This window comes from Panthera pardus, unplaced genomic scaffold, assembly GCF_024362965.1.
Source record: "Panthera pardus isolate Hobbes unplaced genomic scaffold, ASM2436296v1 HiC_scaffold_13, whole genome shotgun sequence".
Lineage (NCBI taxonomy): Eukaryota > Metazoa > Chordata > Mammalia > Carnivora > Felidae > Panthera > Panthera pardus.
The window spans coordinates 27,443,678-27,470,443 of record NW_026526688.1 but is presented as its reverse complement, the minus strand read 5'-3'; the positions used below and the strand labels follow the sequence as shown (position 1 = coordinate 27,470,443).

Below are 26,766 nucleotides of genomic sequence, written 5' to 3'. Positions count from 1 at the left end.
AGGACACACACTCCCCACACTTACTGGGCAGGAAGGACCATGCCCAGGACCGTCTGCAGATTGAATGTGGGGTATCAGTGGATAATGGTGATCTGGAGCTAAGGTAGCAACTATGGTAGCAAGTAGGTAGAATGACATAGGTTTTCTTGGTTGTTTTGTTTTGTTTTTACTGTTTCTCTAATGAATAATGCTCCAAAGTCCAAGATTTTCTGTGATAGTCTTAATTTGGGGCTGTTCTGATTGCTTTCGATTAAAGAAGATTTATAAAACATATAAACAAATGTGATTTCATGTTTACCTCTTGGTAAGAATTTTTATAGAAATAATTTCATAAGTCCAAAAATCTTTTCTGAGCATGTACTCGACATTTGATTAGGCAAATATGTTCACCAAGGCTGGGTCCTTAGAAAGGTGATTTTGATATTTTGTTGTCCTAAAAAAAAAAAAAGTAAGTATTACATTATTTTTCCTAGTTTTATAGATGGTAAAATTAAGATCTAGAACAACTGACTTGCTTGCGATGACGTCACTGTCACTAGAGTCAGGCCCACACTTAGGTTACCTGGCATCTAAGGTCAGCTCACTGTCCAAGGCATAGATTTTCTACAGAGTTTTTGCATCATCTTGGCTCTCTTGTAGCTTCAGACCAATCGCTCATCTATTTTTAGCAGGCAAAACCACTGGGGAAGAGAGAGGTTAACAAATGAAAGGAAGAGATGTAAGGCACAAGGACAGAATGAATGTCAGAGGTGGGATAAAAGTTAAAAAAGAAAAAAAAAAAAGGACCTAACAGAGAAGTCAAGGATAACATTTAAGTAGATGAAATGCATTTTATTCGCACTGGCCTTTTCCTTCCATTTCCCTAATCCCGCAGCACTGTGCAATCCCTTTCTTTTCTGAATCCCCCTGGCATTTTATTTGTTTTTCCCTAATGATATTTATTAGATCCTTGCAATAACGTACGGTGACATTCACACCCTGAGTAGCCCGACTGAATTATAAACTCTTTGAAATTATAGTCAGTATTTTGGATAAGTTTGTTTCCCCCACCTTATTTCATGTGTTTGTTGAATAAATGTTATCAAGCTACTTGGGATATTAGCACTTGACAAAAAACATCTAAATAAAAACTACCAACTTTGCTCTCCATGAGCAAAAGAGGGCCAGATAGGAGTTAGAGACTGTTCCTGGTCTTGGGAATTTAGTGTGCCAGGCTCTGGGGAGGGAAAGGAGAAGGCTGCTGAGGTTTGGGCTTGGGGTTGACAGGAGGCTCTCCTGTGCAGATTCACACAGGGTGGGAAATGGTCTAGACCTTAAAAACTGCCCTGCCCCAACTCTTCCATTTGCAGATGAGGAAACTGAGACCCATGGAGATTGTCTTGCCCAAGATCACAAAGCCACATGGTAGCATAGCCTGGATTGAATAGTTTTCAAAAAGATTAATGAACCAAGCAATGTATTGAAACCTTTCTTCAGAGACCCTAAGGTTAGAAACCTAGCATTTTAAATCATTAGCAAATGCTATAGCATTATGCATAGAAAGTAAATGTGACAAAGTCAGGTCTAAAACTTGAGGCTATGTTTTTGACATTGCTTGGTGATGTTCAGTCCAAATGCTGAAGAACATTCCATTGCTTTTGAGTTCTGACTTGATGAGCAGAGGTGGGCAGGGAAGGACAGACATGCCTCAATTCCATTTGTGTATGTTGCCTAAGAACATGCAGGGGACACACACTTTTCTGCTTTGAGGAGCATGAAGACAGCTTTCCAGTCCTTTTGAGCGTTCTCACTGCCAGAGGAGAAGCTTCCCAATCAGCTGATGTAGGAAGCCTAACCAACAGGTCCTTGCAAAGCAGATCATTTCCGTTCCAAGTGAGAGTAATGAGCAAGGTAACTTCTCTGCTCAGGAAAGAGGAATCCACAGACCCTTTCTTTCCAATGCCACCTTGATTAATTCATTAATGGGTTTTCAGGCAAGTTTTATTCAGGCACTTTGGGACAGGGCAGTGAGTCAGAGGTTGGCATCGAAACCAGAATAGAAGCCATAGTCCTCTCTGGGGACCCTACTCTGGGCTTTAAATTCCCAGATCACACAACAACCTAATTGGAAAGAAATGTTCTTAAACAAGAGCAGGGGTTTTGCCAGGTCTGCCAGGGACTAATAAGGTCGGTCTAAGGACTGTCTGATGAAAGAGAAGTTGGATTTACATGTCACAGCGAATTTTTAAAGTATTTTCACCCGGAGGGTTACTGCTGAATATAAATAAAATCTCTCTCCGTGGGCAATCCCACACCAACTCCTGCAGATATGCCTTCCTTAATTAAATTAACTTTGAAATGACATTCAAACAATGTCTTCCTGCCAAACGCCTTTGTTTTCTCCAAGATCTACCTTATTGACAAGCTGTTTCACGAGGTTCCTTTTGTAAACTGATTGTTTCCCACTCCCAGCCTGCACATTAATTGGAGAGGAGTTTTGACGTCTCTATAGCCGGTATCAGATAGCTCTCACATTGCATTCATTTAACCGTGTACCAAATGGCCGGCACACTTACAATACCAAAAATTAAAAATGAAAAAAAAAATTATCTAGGGTGCTTACAGAGAACCGGATAAATACAAAATTTAAATTTCATCTGCTGAAATTCACACGCCTGAAGGCTCCGGAATTTCCCAAGTTGAGGAAAGAATTTTTTTTTTTATTAGTCTCTCAAAAATCAGGCATTCGCATTTGCAATTAAAGCTGCTGCTGGCTTAAATACATTAAGTCCGAAGCTGCGGCTCCCCTCCAGGGTGCGGGCGCGCAGGCGCGGGCACGCAGACGTGGACACACACACACACACACACACACACACACACACACGCCCGCCCACACCACCTTCCTTGTGAATTGCCTGCGGGATTTATGGGCTTCGCCACCACGGATTACTGTCAGGTGCAGAAAGCAAGCCTTTGTCCTTGGGCATTTTCCTGCCCCCCCCCCCCCCCCCCCGCTCCCCCGGATTTGACGGTTATTTACCGGCCACGTGAGCGCTGGGCGGGGGTCGGGCAGGGGAAACAAAGGCTAGCTGAGCGCGGCCAGTGTGGCCCAGGGACCGCTCCCCAGCTCCTGCGACACGTGTGACATTAGCCCAGACCTGCCTCCGACTGAGAGGCTCCTCCAGGAGAAATCTCGTTCAAGCCCTTATAAAAGTGTCGGCGTTTCTTGAGGCCAGGAGAGCGCTCAGTCAGCGGGCCGGGCAAAGCCGGGTTCCTGGGCCGCCCCGGACCTCCGGGACTTGGGCGGCTTCTTGGAAAGGGCGCACACTCCTGGTGTACCAGTGAGAGCGAGTGTTTAGACAGAGCCTTGCTGCCGCTCAGCAAATGAGAAACCGGACACAGGCCCCCTTTGCCCTCAGGAGGAAGTACAAACCCCTCCCCAAAGGAGAGGTCACGCAGTGAGCCTTTGGCTGCTGACCTCCCCACCCGGAGTGCCTGGCGCCCAAGGGCCTGCCTCCCCGAGGCCTCGGTCGGTGCGCCGTTGTGGCCCCCTCCAGGGCTCCGATTAGCAGCAGCGTGCCTTGGGCGTTAAAATTTCGGAGGCACCGAAAAGTGATCAAAAATGCAGTGCTTTTTAAAACAAAATTAATTGCAAAAAATTTATATGAACAAATTATTAAATGCTAAGTAGAAACCGGATCAGTGCAGTGCCGTGCTGAGCCATTTTGTAATCCGAGGTAAAAGGAAGATCCCCTACTTGACCTGAGCCCGGGTATCAGGGGATTCGCGGCGCAGTAGGAGGGGAGCGCGGGTGGTAGGCCTCGGAAGCCGGGGGGCCCCCTCCCGAGGCCCGGCTGGGGAGTGGAGGAGGGGTCCTGGGGGCCCGGAGATGAGAGCTCCAGGGAACCGCTCTGCTAGTAACAAAGGCGGAGCGGAAGGCCGAGTTTGGGGCGGGAAGGACCCCGCGGCGGCCGTCGCTGCTTGGGTCGTGCTTCCAGGGGAGACCCAGAATGGAAGGCCCGACCCCGCTGCTACCGGGGCCGCGAGCGAGTCCTGTAATTCCCCCGCTCGGTGGTTAATTCTCACTAACAAGATTTGGCAAGATGTCGGGCGAATAATTTTTGGCTTGTGTCGTGTCCCCACCGCGGCGCGCGCAAACCCTATGCCAAAAGCGGCCTCTGGGATATTAAATGCCTAAGTAAAACTGGGGGCGGGAAAAATGCTACATGACCTGGAAAGAGAGATGCATGGAAACCTGAATCACCCTCAGAACTTATTCAATCCTTTACGCGTCAATTTCTCAGGGTCTAGCCTCGCACCAAATGTAGACCGTAACTGTCATTTCCTGAGAAAACAATTCACATGCATGCAAGATGAGGTGAAGTCTTTTCCAAAAGCCTAAAACGTCGGGTTTTCCCCCCACCGGGATTCAATAAACATCTTTAGGAAGCGTGGACGGGAGTGGCACCCCTACCTTCCTCCATAGGAACAGCATTCCGGCAATTAATGCCTCCCTCTGGGTCGTAAAGCAACAAACCCAACACCTCACTACTACTGGGCTTCGGGGCAGAAGGGCTTTTCTCTTTCATCTTGTAAGTTAGGGCTTGCCCACGTTCTCGGGAAGCTATAAAGCTGATTTAATGGCTTGAGATGAAAATCGATCACGCTAATGCAGAAGCTAACGTCTGAGGAGTCGCTTTGACAAAACGACCGGCCGGGCGGAACGCACTCCGTAAGCCCCGGGCGAGGAGGTCCCCGGCCATGCCCGCTGGGCAGCGGGGCAACGCTGCCCTCTGCACTTCGGTTCGCGGGAGGAGACCTGCGAGGCTGCTAAGGGGGAAGCACGGGGGCAAAAAGGAATGAAACCTCCAAAACCGAGCCCCGGCCGCCGTTAGGCCGGCTTCCCGGCGGGCCGTTTTCCGTACGCCGAACGCCGCATCGCCGCGGCGGGGAGGAATGGCTGGACTGCCACTAGGGTCCGGGCGGGACGCGTGCCGAAGAGGCCGGGGCCGGCCGGCGGGCTGCGACAGGCGCTGCCGCGTTCCATTCACAAAGTCCTGGCGCGGCCGCTCGCCTGCCGGTCGGAGGCCGCCTCCCTCTTCCTCTAGGTCTCGGTTTTATGAATGGGCCTGAAGGCGAGCGCCGAGCGCCCTGTTTACTCTGCTCTTTGTGACGTCGCGTTCCCATGACTGGGCGCAAGCGGCCCGCGCTCCATTCACGCGCAGGGGAGGGGGCAGGGGAGGGGCAGGCGGGGCCGAGGGAGCAGGCGCGGGGCGGGGAGCCGGCGCGGGGGGCGGGGGGGAGGGCGCGAGGCCCAGAATGGCAAGGGGCGGGGCCTCTCGAGGTAGTAATGAATCTGCCCCCTCCCGGGGGAGTGCAGAGGAGCATTAATACATCTACAAGCTAAAGAGGAAACTCTGGCTGGGGCAGTGCGCGGAGCTCCGGCTGTCGGTGGCGAGCGGCAGCGGCCCGAACGGCAGCGCCGGTGGCGGCTACGGCGGCAGCGGCACAACGGGCAAAATACAATAGAGGCAGCAACAGAAGGGAGCCCCGGTGGTTCTCTCTCCCATAAACACACTCCCCTTCACCTTCCCCTCAGCACCGCGCGCGGTGCCGCCCGGTGCCCGAGGCCGCTCGGACTGCTATGTAACCGCGAGACTGCTGGAGGAAGGGGACCGGGGAGAAGAGGCTCGCCCGTGGGAGGCCGTGGGGGCCAAGTTTGCGGCCACTTCTGCACGCGCTTCCTTTAGCCCCCGCTTGTCCCCTCCTGCAGCCCAACTGGCCCGGGTCCCCTTCGCCTCCTCCTCGCGTGCCCAGCAGCCGCGGTTCCCGGCGACCATGGTGACGGTGGAGGAGCTGCGGGAGATGGACTGCAGCGTGCTCAAAAGGCTGATGAACCGGGAAGAGAACGGCGGCGGCGCGGGCGGCAGCGGCAGCCACGGCGCCTTTGGGCTGCTGAGCGGCGGCAAGTGCCTGCTCCTGGACTGCAGACCGTTCCTGGCGCACAGCGCGGGCTACATCCGAGGCTCGGTCAACGTGCGCTGCAACACCATCGTGCGGCGGCGGGCCAAGGGCTCGGTGAGCCTGGAGCAGATCCTGCCCGCGGAGGAGGAGGTGCGCGCCCGCCTGCGCTCCGGCCTCTACTCGGCGGTCATAGTCTACGACGAGCGCAGCCCGCGCGCGGAGAGCCTCCGCGAAGACAGCACCGTGTCGCTGGTAGTGCAGGCGCTGCGCCGCAACGCCGAGCGCACCGACATCTGCCTGCTCAAAGGTAAACTCTGGCGCCGGGGCGCGAGCTGGAGGGTAGGTGTCGCGGGGCTTGGCGGCCTGCGCCTTAGTGGGCAAGGGAAGAAGTAAGTGCCTGGAGGGACTCGTGGCTGCGTGGGTACCCAGGTACTCCTTTGTGCGTGCTGTTTTGCATGGGTTTGCAAGGTTTTCGTGCGTTTGTGTGCAAGTGCGAGCGCCTGAAGTCCTCAGAGACGGTGAAGGTGCGTTTCCTCTGTCACCTGCAAGTCGGTACTCTTCCTGGAGACTGCATTTATTTACGCTCACTAACCGTCAGGTCTCTTAGGCGTAGCGGCTCCACTGCGTTGCCCACCCATATATAGTCCAGGGAGGTGCTCCCGGTGCTAGTGTGCGGGTGCGGAAGGTCAAGCCTGTCGTTTTGGCGTGCTCGGGCCCTGCACTGAGTCCGACCCCTTGAACCCGAGAGGTGGGGAATACGGTGAAGAAGGGCGAGCGCCGAGGTGGGATCGGCTTGGTAAATGCAGAAAGGAAGATCGGGTTGCGGACATTGCGTGGAGCTATCTGCTGCCCAACTCCGAGCTCCGCCTGGAAGGTGGCCAACTTCTCCCGCCTCGGGCTAGACCCCAGCTCCGGGAGCGGGGGAGGGGGGAGGGGCGGGAGGACTGAGTTTCGGGGAACGCGAGACGCGAACGTGCCCCTTAAATTCAGGCCGCGGAGAAGTACGACCTTTTGTTCAGACGGGGTTCTCGACTGTCTTGTTAGCGCGTGCTTGACTTAAGTGAAACCTGGAGAAACTCTTCGGGGACGGGAGTTCTGGTCAAATCTGGAAGTCAGAAACCCCCAAAGGACCGCGTGCTAAGTAACTGGAGGGACGGTGCCCCGGCCGCACCTGCCGGGCCTCGTCGGGTGCCGGTCCCTGACGTTCCTCGGGTGCGAGAGCCGTCAGGACGGGGTGTGGGTAGGGGCGCCCCTGCCGCGCTGCGCCCCGTCTTCCTACTGCCGCATTCCGCGCATTCTTTCGCCCGCGTCCGGTCCTCCCCTCCGAACCCGAGAGGCGTTTCAGACCCTGGCCTTCAAAGAGCCGCTCCTTTCCCTGCCGGCGTCCTTCGCCTCCTCCCTCCTTTCTTTCCCCTCCGGACCTGCTCGCCCCGGAGGAAGGGAGGTGGTGGAGGGAGGAGGGGCGGAAACCTCTCCCCACCGCCCTTTCCAAAAAGCACAACAAAACTGCTCAGTGCCGCCGAGCCGGGTTCGCCCCTGCCGAACAGCGGGGGGCTTTGTTCTCGGCAGTTGTTTCCTGGCCATTTGACCTGTCAGCTGCTGGGGAAATGCTGCTGTTGACCTTTGGTTGAACTACTAAGGCGATTTTGCTGATATTTCTTTCTCTGTGAGAGCTGCCTTTTGCACCTCCGATCCAGCCTAATCTTCCTTTTTTCTCCCCAAAGCGCTTTAAGAGAAAGTGCCGGGAAGGAGTGGCACCGGAAGGACCGGCGAGCCGGGCTCCTGGGACTCGGCGGCCTCGCCTGCCTGGGGGCCGAGCTGTGCCCGGAGCGCCCGGCAGACGCACGTCCGGCTTCCACCCGTGCCAATGTGGGGGTCCGGAATGCTGAGCGCGCCTCCCCTCCCCTGCCTGGTGCCGGCGTCCATGGCGACAATGGGAGAAATTTCTCCCGGGAGATAGCCCTTTCGGGTGGCACGGGCTGCACTCCGAGCCGCGCTGCCCTGGATCCCTCCTGATGGAGAGCCCGAGCCTGTGCCTTCCTTCGCGGGCTCGGAAGCCAGGGCTCTTCTCGAGGTGGTGCAGATCCACGTGGAGGCTGGCTGCGTTTTGTTTTGTTTTTCTTCCTGGAAGAAACCCGTAGGGGATCGCCCTAGAGCAGCAGCTCGGTCGGGGACCTTGACCCCTGGGCTTCCGGGCTCCAGGACGCTTAAGCCCCTGGGAGGGAGGCGTGCTTTTAAGGTTTCCTCCTCCCGCTGGTGGCACCTCCCTGGACCCGCAGGGGAGAGCCCAGAGCCAGATCAGTTAGGCTGCTGGGCGCGAGGCTAATGTTAAAGACTGAGTAGGGCAGAAGCCTCTGGGTAAAATGACAGTTCCCTGGTCGTTGGCGAGGTCCCTGGAGGGAGGAAAAGGAGCCATCTAACGGCTCTTTCCTATGGGGCCCTGTACTGCTTCCTATTGTCTGACCTGGGGTGGTGGGGAGGCCGACCTTCCCCTTCTCAAAGTCGATATTCTTTAGTATCTAGGCCTGGGCGGCAGGTTGAACTAATGCCTCTTCTGGAACAGGCCAGAGGGAGTAGCCAGTACACTCAGCTGAACAGCTGTGTCTTCTAAGGGAAAGGAGCCTGCTTTGGAAGCAGCAGCCTAAAATTCAGTGGTGGTGGTGGTGGTGAGGGGCTTGTTCTGTAGTGATGGTAGAAGCTTCCAGGTTCACAGGGTCGTATGCTATTAACCTGGCTTCTTTTCATATGTGTGCTAAGCAGAGGAAGTATTAATTAACACCGTTCCCCTTCCTTCCCTTGGCCCTGTAATGAAAAGGCATCCCTAGTGAGTTGAGGGAGAACCGGGAAGTGTCTGCTCCCACACCGCTGGAAGAGGACAGCCATGCCTCCTAAGTTCTAGTGGAGAAGCCAGTAAAATGGAGAAAATGTGGGTTCATGGAAGGGCACTCTGGGGGCGGAGAACTAATGGGAAACTGGGGAGGAAAAGCCCCTTAGATTATCTTTAGTAAATGCCTAAATTGATTCAGTGTTGGGTAATTTGGTTCCCATCGGAGTTGTTCATTTTAATTTCCATCTAATGGGACTTTCTATATATCTCATTGCACGTGTGGTGGGGAATGTGAAAGGAAAAGTGGCCAGACCCGACTGTTCTCTGCCAACCTACAGGAACAGAAGAACAGAATATTTTCGGAAGTTATATTATCCTTTCCAGCCAAAGGCTATCTAATTCTACCAACTAATTGTGTTTAATAATCTGAGTTTTCTATTTCTGCCACGTGGACATGCGTTGGTAGAAATGAGTTAACTGCAGGTGGTTAACTAATACCACATGCAAGAATTCGTAGTTAAGAGTAAATGTTACTTAATACCAATAAAATGCTGCCTGGCCTTTACATTCCCTAAATGTTATCCCAAGTTTTGCTAAGAACGATAACCTTAAATCATTACACTCTCTGGTCTTTTTGCTAGTAGAAGATTCCCATTGGGGCAAATCTTCCCCCCCCCCACCCCCACCCCCCAACTTTAAGCTCATTTTATTTAAAGTCCTGTAAGGCATTTTGGGGGAAAGTTTAGAAATTTCAGCTTTTCAGATTTCATTAGAATACACAACTCATTTGAACTCCCTTTCTTTCCTTGATAGCTCCTCAGATGAGGGTTTTAGACCCTGATCATTAGAGAAGGACAAAAAGGGCATTTTCTTACCCTAATACCTTACTTTTCTCCTGTCTCAAATTCATCTCAGCTCATGACTTTTGTCCGTTTTTTAAGTTCTGATTTAAAAGTTGTCCTGGCCCTGTCTTGAGGCAGTGGGACGATCAATTAGATATCAATTAGATAGCTTCTCCCTCCAGGTTGGGACTCACATACACTGTAGTCCTAAGGCCTGATCCTACAGACTGACATTACACTTTCTGTAGGAAACAGCCCCCAAGGCCAATGACGGAGTGGGGGGAGCGCTCAGCCAGCAGCTGAGCTGGGTCTTGTCTCTCTCTGTCTCCATTTTCCTGGCCCATCCTAGTCCCCCAGGAGGTCAGTGGCAGCAGACAGCAAACCCCGGCGGGGGGGTTGGGGGGGGATGAGGTTGCACACCTTTTGACCCAAAGAGAAACGGACTGGCCTTTCTTCTTATAAATATGATACAATGCCCGTGCCAGCCAAGGATTGAGAGCATTAGAATTACACACAATGGCAGGCCTTAGAGCTAATCTCTCACCTCTGTTGTCATTCTTTAAAGAATGACCCCGAGCGAAGCAAACTCCTTCGACCTGGATATTTCCAATCAACAAAAGTAACAGAAGACCGGGCGCAGGTATCAATTGAAAGTGAAAACCCTATCACTAGGAAGCCTATCACAGGTCCCTTGGGCTTGTCCTGAGGGCTTATAGGAGAGACGGGCTACACTGGGAACTGAGGGAAGGTGGCTTTTCCAAGGAGCCAAAAAATTCCTTTAAAAAATCAGAACATCTGAAACCAGATAGCCAGTTTCCTTACTGGGAGGCAGTTGCCGCCTAACAAAGGAAGTTTGACAGGAAGAAAAGTTCACTCTCCAGCGGAAGGCAGCACCAGCCAGCTTGCTGAATGTAGCAGATAGCCCAGAAGGACTGGGAGGGACCGTGAACCAGCTCCAGCTCCAGGGTGGCATTAAGTGTCAGCCAGCTGGCCCAGGACGCGCAGGTCTGTGTGTGGGGTCCCAGGGTGGGAAGCTCACTTAGGTAAATCTTCAGCACTGCTCAGCGTTTACGTGGGTGCTTACTAAGTTAACACCCGCATCAACGGGAGTTCTCAAAGTCAAATGACCCCAGAGGCTCGTACTGATAATGAAGTCCCAGGAGAGCAAGCCCCTGTCTGTGAACGGGTGACATTCTGAGTGTTTGAGAGAGGGTGACTGGAAGAGCGACAGCCATATTAAGATCTGTGACCACTGTCCCCACCAAATGACTGGCTTCCCCATCACAGACCCCACGAAGAGTCCTACTGTGGTGATGTGATCGGCACTGCACCAGCCTGTCCTTTCTAGAGCACTGTTATGCGCACATCGCAGCCCTGCATGGACGTGTGGACAGTGGGTCATCCTTTTCAGTAAGCTGTGACAGTTGTCTTGCTTTGTATGAGAAAAAGAGCGTGGAGTTCAGCTAGCTATGGATGTGATTATCCCTCAAAAAAAGTTGGGGGGGTATTATATTCCTTTTCTTCCCTCTAGACTCTCACGTTTCAAAATTAAGATGAGAAAATGAGAGCTTTAAGACCAGAAAGTCTATTATTTTTTCTTTAATTTTTTTTCTTAACGTTTTATTTATTTATTTATTTATTAATTAATTAATTTATTTTTTAATGTTTTTATTTATTTTTGAGACAGAGAGAGACAGAGCATGAGCAGGGGAGGGTCAGAGAGAGAGGGAGACATAGAATCTGAAGCAGGCTCCAGGCTCTGAGCTGTCAGCACAGAGCCTGACGCAGGGCTTGAACTCATGGGCTGTGAGATCATGACCTGAGCTGAAGTCGGACACTCAACCAACTGAGCCACCCAGGCGCCCCACGTTTTATTTATTTTTGAGACAGGGAGAGACAGAGCATGAACAGGGGAGGGGCAGAGAGAGAGGGAGACACAGAATCTGAAACAGGCTCCAGGCTCTGAGCTGTCAGCACAGAGCCCGATGTGGGGCTCGAACTCACGGACCGCGAGATCATGACCTGAGCCGAAGTCGGACGCTCAACCGACTGAGCCACCCAGGCGCCCCCAGAAAGTCTATTATTAAGAACATGGGAAAAACAGGTCAAAATTAGTCAGAATATCTGTTATGGAATTACATCCAATTGGAGCTACACAAAACAGGCGGAAAGTCATTGGTGTATGTGTCATGAAACTGCATTCAGAAGCTAGAAATGCAGATCTTAGACACCTGCTTTGCAGAGAAGTTTGTGACATTTAGAATCGCAGAGTATCAGAAGTTAAAGATGATAACAGTCTGAAATCCTTGCATCATGACCCCGTAGGGATACAGATACACCTGAAACCAGAGGCCCATGAACTTCTACCTTCTTTAAATGCAGTGGATTCTAGACGTTTCTATCCTGTTGTGTTTCCTTAAATAAAGAGTGCTAGTCATGACTCTTTAGTGGCAACCTGTAGTTTGAAAAACACCGTTTAGACGCGGAGTTTGGTGAAATGTCACGAGTGTCCAGATCCTTTCTGTTTCTACATGTGTCTTCAATGGGATGAAACCAGCAGTCTGTGCCTCCCCCGGGAGAAGGACCACCAGGAAGGCAGAGATGGGCACACAGCAGGGTCGGCTCCCGGTGGCCAGACTAGCAGGTGGCTTCGAGGCCAGTGGCCTGAACGCTGGCACTGCCCTTACCTGAGGTTGCCCTGTGCCTCAGTTTCCTCATCTGTAAAACTGGGGCCAGTCACCCCTCAAGGACTGCTGCTTGGGAAGAACCTGGCACATAGTGAGCACTTCCTCTATCCCTTTTAGTAACGTGGAGCCGATACCCGGCGTGGACGTGCTGGTCTTGTGGAGTGTGGACGTGGGTGGTTCCTCACTTGCAGACTTCCGTCCCTGCCACCCCGCCTGCCACCCCGCCTGCGTGCTCTGGGGCTGTCCATCCATGCTGCGCGCAGCCGAGGTCCCAGCCCGGTGCCGCTCTCCACCCGCAGGAAGGAGCTCCTTGGGTGCAACTCTTCATAACGGTCAGCCACAGACCCTCCAGAGCTAGCGACAGCTCAGGAGGGAGAATCCCTTCCACGGCTGCCTGCCTGGGACACTCCAGTCCCTCAGGCAAATCTGCTTGTTCACTTGGTTCCTTTCTGCTTGTTCTTTAAAGAGCTGCCAAAGGGAATGGACCTCAGTAATCCTGTTTCTGCTCCACTCTAATGCTGCCTTCTCCCACCCTCTCTGCCCTGTTATGAGAGGCTTGGGGGTGGTGCGGATGACAAATGGCCCCCCTTCAAGCCTGGCCTGACCCCCCGGGTCACCTCTGTCCCTCCCAGTTGGCTGCTCCCCCCCTGCCTGCCACACCCTGAGGGCATCGGCCAGCTCGGGAGCCTTCTGGGCTGTGGGTGCTGTGCCACCTGCGGGGCTGACGGAGGATCGACCTGGAGGCAGCAAATGTCCCCTATGGGGAAAGGTCCTGGAACTCAGACAGTGAACTCAGCCCTTCTGCTGTCTACCAGATCTCAAGACTGTGACTGGAAAAATAAGTAAAGCCCAGGAGGAGAGGGCTGTCCAGAGTCTGGGAAATTGCCCGTAATGCTGGAGTCCCCTTGTAAGTGCCAGAAAAGGAAGTCTTCGTTAGGTGCCTCCCCGAGGCCAGGTGCAGAGCACTGGCTGTTCCAATCAGTCCTCAGAGGATGCCAGGTGCGGATGTCTCATCACACTTTACAAGTGAGGGAGAGGCTCAGAGAGGTTCGATGACAGCCCCAGGCCGCACAGCTTGATGACTTGACCAGGTTGGGATTCAACGCAGGCCTTTTCAGTCTGGTGCCCTGTCCCGCACCTTCTCAGCAATGGGAAGGACATTGTGTGTTGACCACTCTGAGGCTCCTCCTACTTCCGCTGCCCTTTGGTGTGTGTGTGTGGGGGTGCTCCTCCTCGGTGACCTCACAGCCTGGCTCTGGCGCTCCTGTGTCTCCAGCACTCGCTTTCAGGGGGGCACCGCTAGTCTGCCTGTCTGGGTGACAAGCTTTGGGAGCGCACCGCCCATGTCTTCCATAGCTTTGAAAACAGCATATTTGAACAGCTCAAATTACGTAATAAACACAGGAAATCATTTTACTTAAAAGTCTTTAAATCCTATAGAAATACATAGAGTAACAGCTAATGGCTTTATATATAGGTGTTCAACAATGGTTTGTTGATTGATTCACTTCCCTTTCTGCCTTTCAAAGGGGAACATTTAAGGAAGTTTCCCAGAGTTCTACCTTAGGAACTTGAGCTAAAGACATTTGCTGGAAGAGCCATCTTCCCTCATTATGATTCACTGCATTTGGGGCAGCAATGTTTGTAGCCTTGTAAAGAAAAGGGGGTGCTAATGGGAAGGAGGGGTGCCCCTGTGCTGAGATGACCATTAAGGCCACCAACGCGCCCGAAGCTGCCAGTACTGGGCCCTCTCCTCCGGGGGAAGCTGGTTATTGTGACTCAGCAGGAGCTGGGCCTGTGACCAGAGAGATGCCCATTTATATCCCGAGGGAGGGAATGGAGGGGAACAGAGAGGAAAAAATGTATACCCTGTTCTGTAAGCCTTATGATGTGGCGAAGAAGCATTCCCTTCTTCTGCAAAGCAGAATTTTCTAGGGCTGGGATCTGGGCAAGTGATTGACTGTCACATGTCTGCATGTCGGAAGGTTACCATGAATGTCTCTAGGAACCCGTGACACCATGCCGCTTACGCGTCAGGATTTAACGGTGCTAGCTACATTTGGGACTGTTGGTTGAATGGGTCCGTTACAGTGGTCGCTTCACAACCTGTAGGCTCTCCTGAATGAATTTGTAATATGTTTCGGGTCCTATGGAAACTGCAAGATAAAAATACAAGCAGGGCCACACAAGGACCGTGGATGCTAAGTTACTCGCAAAGCAAAGTCCCAGAACTGAGAGTAAATCGGATACTGACCAAGCGTTTCTCTTCTAGTGTTTCCTGCCCCTCTCCTGCCTCTCTGCCCTCCGCCAGAGAGCAGGAGCTTTTCGGCTTGGCACTAACACTATTCCAGAGAAGTCGGCCCTTTATCTCTTTTTACTTAAAAGACCTCCCTTCCCCGGAAGACGATCCCACAGATAACCATTCCAGAGCTTAGCAACTCGCAGGTCAGGAAATCCTGCCTTGCCCCAAACCTGTATGTAGCAAGAGGGATTTATATTTAAGCCCGTTTCCTCTTATTTTGGCCCCTTGCTGATGAACAGCTGTTCATGAGGCTGGGCGATTGGCATCTGTTCTGTTGCTGAGATCCAGAAGGGCTGCTGCCAGGGTAAATTTTTTTTCCTTCTCTCCCACATTGCAGAACCTCTCCAAAGGCAGGACTGGAGGTGGGGGATGACAGACATCTTTGCAGGCCCCAAGGCCCAGCAACAGACTGCCTCGGGGCTCCTGGAAACACACAATGGCCAGTCTTCCATGCTTTGTCATCACCCCGAGAAGCTGCCGTGGAAAGTCCCTTCTGCATATCCCCTGCACGTCGTCCTTTCTGTATCTGCCTCCCAAACCTAAGTCTTGATCCTAAAACTTCCCTTCCAGCCTTCAGGATGCAGCCCTGGCCAAATGCGGCTCTCTGAAGGCTCCATAGCCGTGATCTCTGGGCCCACAGCGCCACCTGGTGGCCAATGTAGATCCGGCCGTTCCCAGCTTCCCAGCCGTTCTCCTCAGTCCAGGAGTCGGATTCAAGTACTTCTCTGGGGTTTTGCCGGCTTCGTGACTCTATTAACACCAACGTCTTTCTCTTTTACAGGTGGCTATGAGAGGTTTTCTTCCGAGTACCCAGAATTCTGTTCCAAAACGAAGGCCCTGGCAACCATCCCACCTGCTGTTCCCCCCAGCACTGCTGAGTCCTTGGACGTGGGCTGTGGCTCCTGCGGAACCCCGCTGCACGACCAGGTAGACCCGGGCCCAGAGCCTGGGGGAAAGGGGCAATGGGAGGGGGTGAGGCGGGGGCAAGGGGGCTTATTTTCAGAGTTCTGCTTTTCAGAGGCTTTGGATCCAGTGCCTCAATTTGGGGAGAATGGAGTGAACCCCGAGTACTGGGGTGCAGTGTTAGGGAGGGTCTATTTGTTTCTTCCTTCCCTCTTACTACCCTCATTTGGAAACATACAAAGACCTAACTTTCTGACTTTGCCTCTAACTTCACATGCGGACACGCGGGGATTGCTGAAGCCAGCGCATGTGGGCTGCTGTGTAGAAAGAGCCAGGCCACCCTGCCGTGTACAAGCCAATTGCAAACGCCCAATGGACATAAGTGGTTGGCCAACCCTCCCCCAAGAAAACCGGCTTAAGCTGCTCTGTGTCTTACCAGCCTTTGCACTTAGATGGAGAAGGAGTGGATTCATAGGGTCCAGCAAGTCTGCTGTCAGATCCCAGACCATTTGAGTTGGTCTGACTCAGAAAACGTCACGAATTGCAGCCCACATTTCCTCATAGATCCCGCCTCTTGTCTGTGAGGCCAAAACAGCATACGTTTCTAATGTGCCCAGGGAAATAAGCCCCTCGACCCCACAACAGACAGCCTGGCGCTGAGTTAGGTGTAGATTCGTGTCCTAAGTGGTGTGGCAAGGCCGGTGTTGTGTCTGCCACTTTATTTATCGAGGGGGAGGAGGGCTGCTTGAACCGCCAGGTGGGGCCCACGAGCCTTGACCTGTCCTGGCTTTGCCGCTCACAGCAGAGCGGAGTGTAAAGGCTAGAGAAGCCCACCGGGCCTGGTGTCCCGCCAGGAGCCCCCGCAGGCTAAGGGGAGACCCGGAAGGGCTGTGTCCACAGGTGTTCTCCCCTGGGCCTGTGAAAGCCCACCTCGCCCAGGTACCCCCCCGCCCGTCCCAAGCACCCGGCCATTTTCCTGGGGGCCTTACACTCACGATGTTGGGGGCACTCTGCCCTCTCTTTCTGGCGCAGGGGGGTCCTGTGGAGATCCTTCCCTTCCTCTACCTCGGCAGTGCCTACCACGCTGCCCGGAGGGACATGCTGGACGCGCTGGGGATCACGGCCCTGTTGAATGTCTCCTCCGATTGCCCGAACCACTTTGAAGGCCACTATCAGTACAAGTGCATTCCCGTGGAAGACAACCACAAGGCAGACATCAGCTCCTGGTTCATGGAAGCCATTGAGTACATCGGTAGGTTGGCTCTGGTGGTGCGGTGCAGGGTGCAGGCCGAGTGCGGGAGGTTGTGAGGGAACCACGGGTACTTGCCTGCAGAAGGAGGGACCGAAGGGGCGCGGTCGCCGGGCTGTGCCCGTTTCCCCTGTGCCTCTGAGGAAGGCTCACTGCCTGGATGCTGTGTTGGGTGGGGATAGGAAGAGAGACTCCCCAGCCGGGCCGTTAGCTTATCTAGGCAATAACGTTTTCCGTGCGTGGCTCCAGATGTCTAGATGATAAGGCTTTGGGGATGGGGAGGAAACAAATAAAGGGAGAACTGGGCCAGTGTTTTTGTTCCTGTACATGGAAATCCTTGAAGGTATGTTGGGATTTAACCGGCTTTACCATGCATTTTTCCCAAGCTTAGTGCATTTGTTTGGATCAGTCTCAAAAAAATAGCCCAGAATGGGTGGAAGGAATCCTAGAGTCCTTTGCGGTGGGCTTCCTCCTCCCCCTCCTCGGCCGCCAACGTTATTCCTTGACCCGGAGTGCCCCTCCCCCAACACTCTTCCCCTCCCCACCCCTCCCCCCCGCGGCGCTGCCCGCACCTGCCATCTGGTGAAGCCTGGGGACCGCGCGCGCAGGGCACTAACCGCGTGGCGCTCTCTGCCCCAGATGCCGTGAAGGACTGCCGCGGCCGGGTGCTGGTGCACTGCCAGGCGGGCATCTCGCGCTCGGCCACCATCTGCCTGGCCTACCTGATGATGAAGAAGCGGGTGAGGCTGGAGGAGGCCTTCGAGTTCGTCAAGCAGCGGCGGAGCATCATCTCGCCCAACTTCAGCTTCATGGGGCAGCTGCTGCAGTTCGAGTCGCAGGTGCTGGCCACGTCCTGCGCCGTGGAGGCCGCCAGCCCCTCGGGGCCCCTGCGGGAGCGGGGCAAGGCCACCCCCACCCCCACCTCGCAGTTTGTCTTCAGCTTCCCGGTGTCGGTGGGCGTGCACTCGGCCCCCAACAGCCTGCCCTACCTGCACAGCCCCATCACCACGTCCCCCAGCTGCTAGGGCCGCTCGGAGCCCCCCACCCCCACCCCGCGAGCCCGCCGGCCCCGCGGGGACTGACCAGCGTGGGGAGCAGGCGGCCAAGCTCCTCCCCCTTTGCTCCTCCTGGGCCAGCCTGGGGCCAGCTAGAATGGCAATAAGGACTTCGAATACACCTACTACGAGCAAACAAAACACTCCAACCTAGAGCAATAACGGCTGCGGCTGCCTCAGCGGGCAGGGAAGACCTTGGTTTGGTTTGTGTGTCTGTTACTTTTCAGATAGGAATTTCTTACCTCATTTTTTTAAGCGGTAAGGCTTGAAGTTAGGAAACCCACAGATCCTGGCAAATGTGCCCACCCAGTTTTATTAAGGTGGGGGGGGAGGCGGGTGGGAGTGGGAAAGGGACAAAAAGAAAACAAGTTTGCCAGAAGTGCCTGGTTCTGTGTGCTTCGTCCTTTTTTTGTTCTTGTAACAGCTTTTTTTTTTTTTGGTTGTTTTTGTTTTTTGGTCGATGTTTTGTTTATGTTCTTTGACGAAATCTTATAGGACGTGGTTTTCCTTTTGAAGTCACCAACAGGTGAATAATTACACTTCGTAATAAATAAAAGTATTTATTAAGAATTTCCTCAGAGTATGTAAGTACAAGGAGTCTAGTGACAGTGAATTTTGGATATGTTTCTGTCGATGTCCCGCAGTGGAGCACGATAGCGTGCAAATGTCGAAGCAGTTAGAAGGGAAATGGCATCTCCCAGGTGTGGACAAGGTGGCGGGATAGACACCTGGGATTGGTTGCCACTGAGAAGCAGGCAGGGTGGGGTGGCAGGTGGAAGGAAGGTAAGGACTGCTGTTTGATGACTTTTGAGGCTGGTTCCTGGGCACATGGAACACTAAAGTGGCTTTACATCCCGACAGTACAGTCTTTTCTTTCTGAGGATTGGTGATCCAGTTGGCGGGAGCATGTTCTCACAGACCTGCCTGAGGACTTGCAAATCATCTGTGATAAATGCCATGTTGTATAAGGTGCTCCTGAAAAATTGGGCGCAGTGGAGATTTTCCTCCAGGGAATCACTGGGCCGGACCATTGGGGAACCCAGCTAGCTAGAGCCAGACGTGATGTGAGTCCTGTGAGAGTAGAAGTACATCAACAAATTCTTGCCTTCTTAAAATTCCCCGGCTTAGGTGAATATTTTTTAAAGGCCCTTATTTGAATAAAAAGAGGGGAATGGACACCATGTTTCAGGTCTAGGATGGAAGAGTGTGTGTGAGGAGCTGGGCAGACCCTTTGCTTGGGAGCTGGCTGCTGGGCTCCTGGAATGGGCACCGTGGGTGCTCGGGTGCCATTTTGGAATCCATTCTTGGGATAATGCCATTTGAAGGGGCCTTTCCAAACGGAGGTAAGGCTTTTTGAGGGAGAAGGATGTTGTGTGTGGGTTGGGCTTGGGGGGAGGGAGGAGGGAAGCTACATGTTACTTCAATTGTGGTAGTGTGGAACAGTGTTGTTACTGAGTGCCAGCTTAGAGGTATTTGCAAACTTGTCTAGAAATGAGAGCATGTTTATTTTTTGGTTGTTTTTTTGTTCTTTGTTCTTTTGTTTTTTTGTTCTTTAGCCCCTTGTGAGTCTAGATCTAAATGAATATTCTTGCTCATCCGTAAATAACTTCAAGCCTCAATGTCAGAATCGTGTTGGAATGCTCTTTCTTATCCTGGCATCCCAGACAGGACCAGGTTCATTACATTTCCTTCCATAAACATGAACCTGTGTTGGCATCACTCATCCTGCCTTTGTCAAGCCCTGTCTTTGGGTGAGGCCAGAGTTCCCGCTTCCTGTTTTTAGAAAAGCCAAAGGCTCCCTCATTCCCTAGGAGCTGCTTGGCTGAATAGGGGTGAGGTGTGGAGGGGTTAAGATGCCTGGACAATGGACCTATTTAGAGGTGGCACAGCTGGCCATTCCCACTTTTTCCTTGCTTCCTGGAGGTTGCTCTGTGTTTTGTGGTGAATGAGGTCCACAAGGTTCTGCAGCTGAGGGAGCCCTGGGTTCCAACAGCAGATGGACCTGGGGGGCAGGGTGGCTGTTGCAGGGGGAGGAAAAGTAACCTGGAACAGACTCACTTTCTATAGAACAAGTGCACATCCGCCGAAACCTGTGTTTTCCCAGACTGGATTCCAACCATGTGGACAGTCGGAGCTCAGGACCAGCCCCAGACACGTCTTCCCCCACTTTCCAATTCAAGTCTTCTGTCACTGTGTCAAACTGCTATTTATAAAGCCATTTTCTTTGTACTTGATGACAACGTGAGTCCCAGAACTCTCAGAAATAAAAATAGGAAATTGGCTTGATAGGAAGAGGGGATTTGGGGGAGGTGGTCATAATTCTGCCGTCAGAAGCCTCTTTGATGACTCGACATAACTCTAATGAAGTTCAAATGGTCAGGTGGGTTGCCATTGGCCTCTCTCCCACGAAGTGATTTCTGGTGATGCAAACTTTCTGCGATGGCCGGAAAACATTGCCACTTTCACCGATTATCAGCCATGCTGTTGGCTACCTTGGATCTCCTCTAGAGACCAAGGGTTGCTGTCAGCTCCCAGAATCTTGTGTGACCAAGGTTGTTTGTGGATCGCTGAGGGTAACACACCTGACTTTCCCATGGAGACACGCCAGGCTGAAAGTGCCACGAACAGGTGGCCGGGAGCTCACAGTCTCAGTCCTTTCCTCCTGGGGCCATTTTGCTCAGGTGCTTGTTGGAACTGGATTCCAGAGTTTTCAACAAGGTTGGGGTGCCATGAGAAAAAAATGCAAACATCTGTGGGAAAGTGGACAGAGGGAGGCAGGATGGTTGATCGGGACGGGAGTTGGCCACCGAGCCCAAAGTACGGAAGGGGTGGTTCACCTTGACTGTCCGCCGGCATCAGCTGGGGAGTTTTGAAAACCTTGCTACCAGGCTATCCCAGACCAATTAGGCCAGGATTTCTGGAGCTGGGACCGAGGCATCCGTGTGTTTCTGAGCTCCCCAAGTGTGCCCCATGTGCGGCCAAGATGGGGAAAATGGCCTTGCTTTCTGGAAGGCTAGTCTTCCTGACACAGAACTAGCTTGTCCCGAAGAAACCACAGCCAGGGGTTGGTCACTGGCTCAGCAGGGTCTTGCCACCCGTCCCAGCCTGGCTGCGGGACAAGATGGTTTCTATCAGGAGCTCAAGGAGCATGTGACCTCCTGAAGGGGGCACCTCTCAGGCTCCTCGAAAGTCATCCGATCTGTGGAACGTTGTTGGCAAATTGAATACAGTGTCTGGACGTTGGGGTCTTTCCTTACATTTTCCTTGTCGAACAAGAAAGATGGGGAGTTTCACCTCTTGAAGATAACCCCGTCCCCGAAGGGCACCCTGCCTGTTCTTAGAGCTTATGAGTCATATGAGGAAGAGGCTTCTTCAAGACAGAGCAATGCAATACTTGTAACTTTTGTAAATAGCCCCATCTTTCAGAGTGATGTCATTTCTACATTTGATATGCTTGTATTTCTGTAGGATGTATATAGTTTAGGGGATTTCTTTTTTGTTTGGTTTTGTTTTTTAGAAAAGTTGACATGTCTGTTTTTATTTATTGCTTGAAAAAGATCATTTGAAGAAAAATAAATACATTTTCAACCACCTCTGGCCTGGTTTATTCTCTCCTTGAAAACTGCTCTGCTGGGATGACTTGGAAGGGAAGGGAAGGACTGGGTCACTTAATGTGCGCTTAGTGACATTGACAGTAACATGGTAGGCAGACTGGCTGGTAAAAACAGTGACCCCACTGTTCTCCCTGATGACCACTTGAGGACAGTGATGGTATAGCTGACGTGCATCTCTGAGAACCTGATTTCTCTAGGCACACTCCTACGGGAAGAATTCGACGGTGGAGCACCTGGGTGGCTCAGTCGGGCGGGTGTCTGACTTCGGCTCAGGTCATGATCTCACGGTTTGTGAGTTCGAGCCCCGCATCGGGCTCTGTGCTGACAGCTCGGAGCCTGGAGCCTGCTTCGGATTCTGTGTCTCCCTCTCTCTCTGCCCCTCCCCCACTCACTCTGTGTCTCTCTCCTTCAAAAATAAACATTCAAAAAAAAAAAAAAAAAAAGAACAGTAAGAGACAGGGAGTGTCCTTCATCTGAGAATCTCCTTAGGGCCAAGCACAGGATGAAGCAAAAAGGGTGGCTCCTTGGTGGGAGGAGTCAATCAAACTGCCTAAGCAGGAAGCGATTAGGGCTATAGTAAAATGTATAAGGCATCACTACCACTGGGACACCCCTCCTCATTGATAAAAGGTTCTGCCTGACTCACACAGAATCTTAGGAAAGTTTACTGACTTCATATTCCATTGGGATCATGGAAATTACCAGCATGTTTGAAGGCCAGATTGAAGAAATACCTGGATAAAGAATTCTATAAATTGGCGGTCCCCCAGTGCTGATCTGCGGATTGTTATCAGATTCCTTTGTGCAGATTTCCCAAGTTGTAAACCAAAAGCAATTAATAAACCTCATTCCCACTCTGTCGTTTTTATTTGATATTCTGGAAGCCCTACCCAATGTGATTAGGAAGCCATAAAAATGAGGCATACAGTTTGGAAAGTGGGAAGCCAAATTGTTTGCAGAGGATATGTGTCAGGAAAACACAGGAGAATCAACTAAGAGATGATCAGAAGAAAATTCAGTAAGCACTTGATGGTAAAATTAACATGAAAAAAGCAATAGGTGCTGCTATGTGAACATATCCATCAACAGTAAGATGGTAGTCGATCCCATTTACAGTATAACTTACAGATGAAATGCCTACAGGGCACCTGGGTGGCTCAGTGGGTTAAGCATCCAAAGTCGGCTCAGGTCATGACCTCATGGTTCATGAGTTTGAGCCCCACGTCGGGCTCTGTGCTGACAGCACAGAGCCTGCTTCAGCTCCTCTGCCCCCCCGCCCCTCCCCCACTGCTTTTCTCTAAATAAATAAATAGACTTCGAAAAAAAAAAAAAAGATGAAATGGCTAAAATAAACTTTACCAGACACAGGCAAGACCTATATAATGGACATAGTACAGCCCTACCAAGGGGTTTCTAAGAACACGTGAAAAAAGTAAAAGACATACTATGCTCTCAGATAAACAGACTTAATACTGGAAAAAATATTTCTCTATAAATTATACATTTTTAAAAATGTTTATTTCTGAGAGAGAGAGAGAGACAGAGCATGAGTGGGGGAGGGGCAGAGAGGGAGGGAGACACAGAATCGGAAGCAGGCTCCAGGCTCTGAGCTGTCAGCACAGAGCCCGACGCATGGCTCGAACTCTCACGGAGGGCGAGATCACGACCTGAGCCGGAGTCGGCCGCTCAACCGCCTGAGCCACCCAGGCGCCCCTGTAAGTTATACATTTAATGTGATCTCACAACACCTACAGGATTTGTAAGGAACATGGGAAAATGATTCTGATTTCGCCTGGAGAACTAATGTGCAGAAATGGGCAGGATGGGAGAGAATGGCAAGGTGGGGGATGGGGATTATATATATCCCCTCCTGTGGGAGATTATCTAAAACATAGAGGTTCTTGGGCCCACCTAAGACCTCCTGAGCCAGAGACCCTACAGACTCCCACAGGTGATGTCCGATTTACCACTCAGGAATCCCTGATACAGCTTTGTCTCTTCCACCCTCCCCCTTCCATTCAACCCCCAGACCCTGACTTCGGATTACTGTCACTGTTACTATGACAACTTACCCCAAGAGCTTCCTTGTATAAACCAATAACCGCTTTATTTTGCTGACGAATTTGTAGATTAGAAACTTGGGAAAGGCCCCGCTAAGCAGTCCTCCCTCGGCGTGTCTCAGGTGGTCCCAGTCCCAGCTTGCACCGCTGTCATCCGAAGGTGGTTAGGCCGTGCCTCCAAAATGGCGCAAATGGCTGGCAGCGATGCTCTCAGCTAGAGTTCAGTTGTGACGGTCACTTGGACCCCCAACACACGCCCTCTCCTGAGGGCAGTCAGATTTCTCACGAGACGAGTGGTCCAGTCAACACCCCTTTTTACGATCTGGTTTCAGAAGTCACTTCCTCCCTACTTGGTTGACGCAGTGTCAGGCCTCCTCAGACTCAAGTTTTGCTCCTAACCAAGAGACATTTATCATCTAAGATCTCCTCCCAGGACTGAAACAGCTTTCGGCCACCACGCACACTGTCTATGGCCCCTTCTGATCCAGAAAACATCACAAGATAAATCCATTCTTCGAAAAACGACATGCTCGAACAGTACAATCCCAGGAGGGAATGCAGGTAGGAGGGTGTGAAGCAACCACTGATTTCAAGACCCCCACCTCACCATGAGAGTTCACCTTTTTACGTCTGCGTCCACCCAAGGTGTCTTCCCCGCTGCACGGCGGGGCGTAGAGACCAACCCAGTGCATGAGATGGAGAACAAGTGGCTAGAGAGAGTGTGCTGGGTTTTCCTCCAGCAGAATACAAAGCTACTGAAATTGTGTCTGGCAGCCAGTTGAGGCAGGCAGACCAGGGTAGCTCAGGGGTCTCTGGACAGACACATTCCCGTGAGCCCTTGCGAAAACTCCTTCCCCTGCGTCTCTGGGGGCACATACAGTGCCGTGAGGGTAGGTAGGTTTGGACTGGATTTTCATCCAAGAGGTTACTAGTAACAGCCACCAAATGGACACACATCTGCCACCTCCCAACGATGGGCTCTTACACAAGACCTGAGTCAGACAACCCAGCTTAGACCAGCAACTTCGTACTTCATGAACCTGAAAGAGCCAGGCCCACTGCAACTTACCGTCCTCGTTGCTGGCAGAGAAGGGAAGGGCTTTGTGGCAGGAGAAATAACAAGGAAAATGTGTTCACCTTGAGGCATAGGGACCTCACCCAGTGGAAAATGGCTGTCCTGAGTTCTGAGCAGTTAGGTGGGTCTCCTTTTCCTGGGAGAGAGGAGAGAGAGAGGGTAGGCAGGCTGAGGCACAGAAAGGGGCTGGAAACAAAAGGAAAAGGTCTGTTTCTCCAACATGTGCCTTCAGGGGGAGAGGCCATTATAGAAAAGTCGTCTGTTACCTTGAGATTGGGGATTTCATGACCATCTGCTCCCTAAAGGTTGTCCGGCCTCTGGATCCATGGGTCTAAGTGGCATGGGCTTTATCTCTCAGTAATTAGCAAAGGTCCCATCAAGGTCCCGGGAACCTCACTGTCATCAGCATAGACAGAATAGGGAGCTGGGACGGTCTGGAAACAGGGCCCGGACCTCTCATGAAAGCAGGGAATCCAGCCTTACAGAGCAATAATAGACAAGGGAGCTGGCTCTGGTGAGGTGCCCTAGGGAAGTTCATTGGGAAGAGACTGAACTTGACCTTGAGGCGTGTCTCCCATCAGAGTTCCAAGCTGACTTGAGTCAACAATTTTGGCGGGGGGGGGGGGGGGGGGGATGGGGTGTTGCAGAACTCTTAAATTTAGTAAACTTACTAAAAAATCACTGAATTGCACACCTAAAATGGGACTTTGTGACATATAAATTATATCCCAATAAAGCTGTTCAATGATTAATATACGGAAATATGCTCACTGCCAAAAATTTCAAAGAACACAAATACAGATGAGGAAAATGGAAAGTTTCTCCTTCTCAATATTTCTGCCCTACATCCCACTGCTTTTACTTTCCATAACCAAAATGAACAATTCGGGACGATCCGTTTGAGACTTTTATTTACGCATTGTGTAAAATGTGTGCGTTTGACAGGATAATACTGTCAAGCCAGGATTTTCCCCCTTGTTGTTCTCTGTTATTCTTGCCCTGCCCTCAATTTGATCAGCTCACCATTTGCTCTAACTGCCCCTAAGGTCAGGGATGGCACTGGGCCAGAACACAGAAACCAAGTAATCACACTCTTCTTTTGAGTTGCAAAGACACAAAGCAGTAGAATTGAGAAAACGTCTTTGTGCGGTCAGACCCTCCTGCCCTAGGGGATGGTGGGGTTGCACGTGTTGATCCACAGCTTACTTTTTCATTTAACAGTACACTCTGCAGATGTCCCGTGTCCATACCTACCATTTTACTTCACCTTTAAAAAATGTTTATTCATTTTGAGAGAGAGAGAGAGAGAGAACAAGCAGGGAAGGAGCAGAGAGGCAGAAAGAGAATCCCAAGCAGGCTCCTCACTGACAGCATGGAGCCCCGTGTGGGGCTCAATCTCACGAGCTGTGAGATCGTGGCCTGAGCCCAAGTCAAGTCAGACTCTGAACCAACTGAACCACCCAGGCGCCCCGTGCCCCCTTCTTTTAATTTTAAGTAATAGTTGGAGGTTTATCTTTCGATCACAGAGAAAACCTGACCATTAAGTCATAGAAATGTGCCCACGGTATAGGCTGAATTCTGTAATTAGGCCAAATGTTGATTCAGGGTATTTGTTTACAACAGTGTAACTGCATTTAATGTATAATCCATTGCTTTGAGGGGCGCCTGGGTGGCTCAGTCGGTTGAGTGTCCGACTTCGGCCCCGTGTCGGGCTCTGTGCTGACAGCTCTGAGCCTGGAGCCCGCTTTGGATTCTGTGTCTCCCTCTCTCTCTTCCCCTCCCCCGCTCATGCTCTGTCTCTCTCTGTCTCAAACATAAATCAACATTAAAAAAAAAATTTAATCCATTGCTTTGAGCAGACACAGCAAGAGACAAGCAAAGAGAGACCCTTCCCCCAGTCGTCTTCATTTCCACCTTCCAGCTTAACACATGCGCTTCCAACATTCTGAGCAAACGGGCAAAAATAACAGAGGCACTGGCAGAATCAGACACCAACACTGTCATCACCATCATGGCTTCTGCCGTCGCTAAGATGACTGCACCTGCTTTAAGTTTCCAAACAGATCAAAGCAATTCACGTAGAGATCAGACTCTAAATTTAGAGGAGCCTTGAGTTACCGAGCTACAGGAGCTTTTATAAATTATTATTCCTTTTTCCTTCCCACGGCAAAGTGGCTTTATTGAAAAATTCAAATGCAGCAAAAAATTA

At 51.8% G+C, this 26,766-nt stretch overlaps 1 protein-coding gene and 1 long non-coding RNA gene across 2 annotated transcripts; one reads left to right on the top strand and one right to left on the bottom strand.

Moving 5' to 3' along the window:
• Window positions 1-283: 283 nt before the first annotated feature.
• LOC109277253 (uncharacterized) lies at window positions 284-4,444 on the bottom strand. Its single transcript, XR_008421572.1, has 2 exons — window positions 3,020-4,444; window positions 284-433 (listed from the first exon to the last, which is right to left on the bottom strand). It is a non-coding gene; the product is annotated as an uncharacterized LOC109277253 (long non-coding RNA).
• Window positions 4,445-5,311: 867 nt separating this feature from the next.
• On the top strand, window positions 5,312-21,399 carry DUSP4 (dual specificity phosphatase 4). Its single transcript, XM_019466807.2, has 4 exons — window positions 5,312-6,250; window positions 15,383-15,528; window positions 16,537-16,756; window positions 17,393-21,399. The coding sequence occupies exons 1-4, from the start codon at window positions 5,818-5,820 to the stop codon at window positions 17,776-17,778; spliced, it is 1,185 nt and encodes a 394-aa protein (XP_019322352.1). The 5' UTR covers window positions 5,312-5,817; the 3' UTR covers window positions 17,779-21,399.
• Window positions 21,400-26,766: the final 5,367 nt, after the last annotated feature.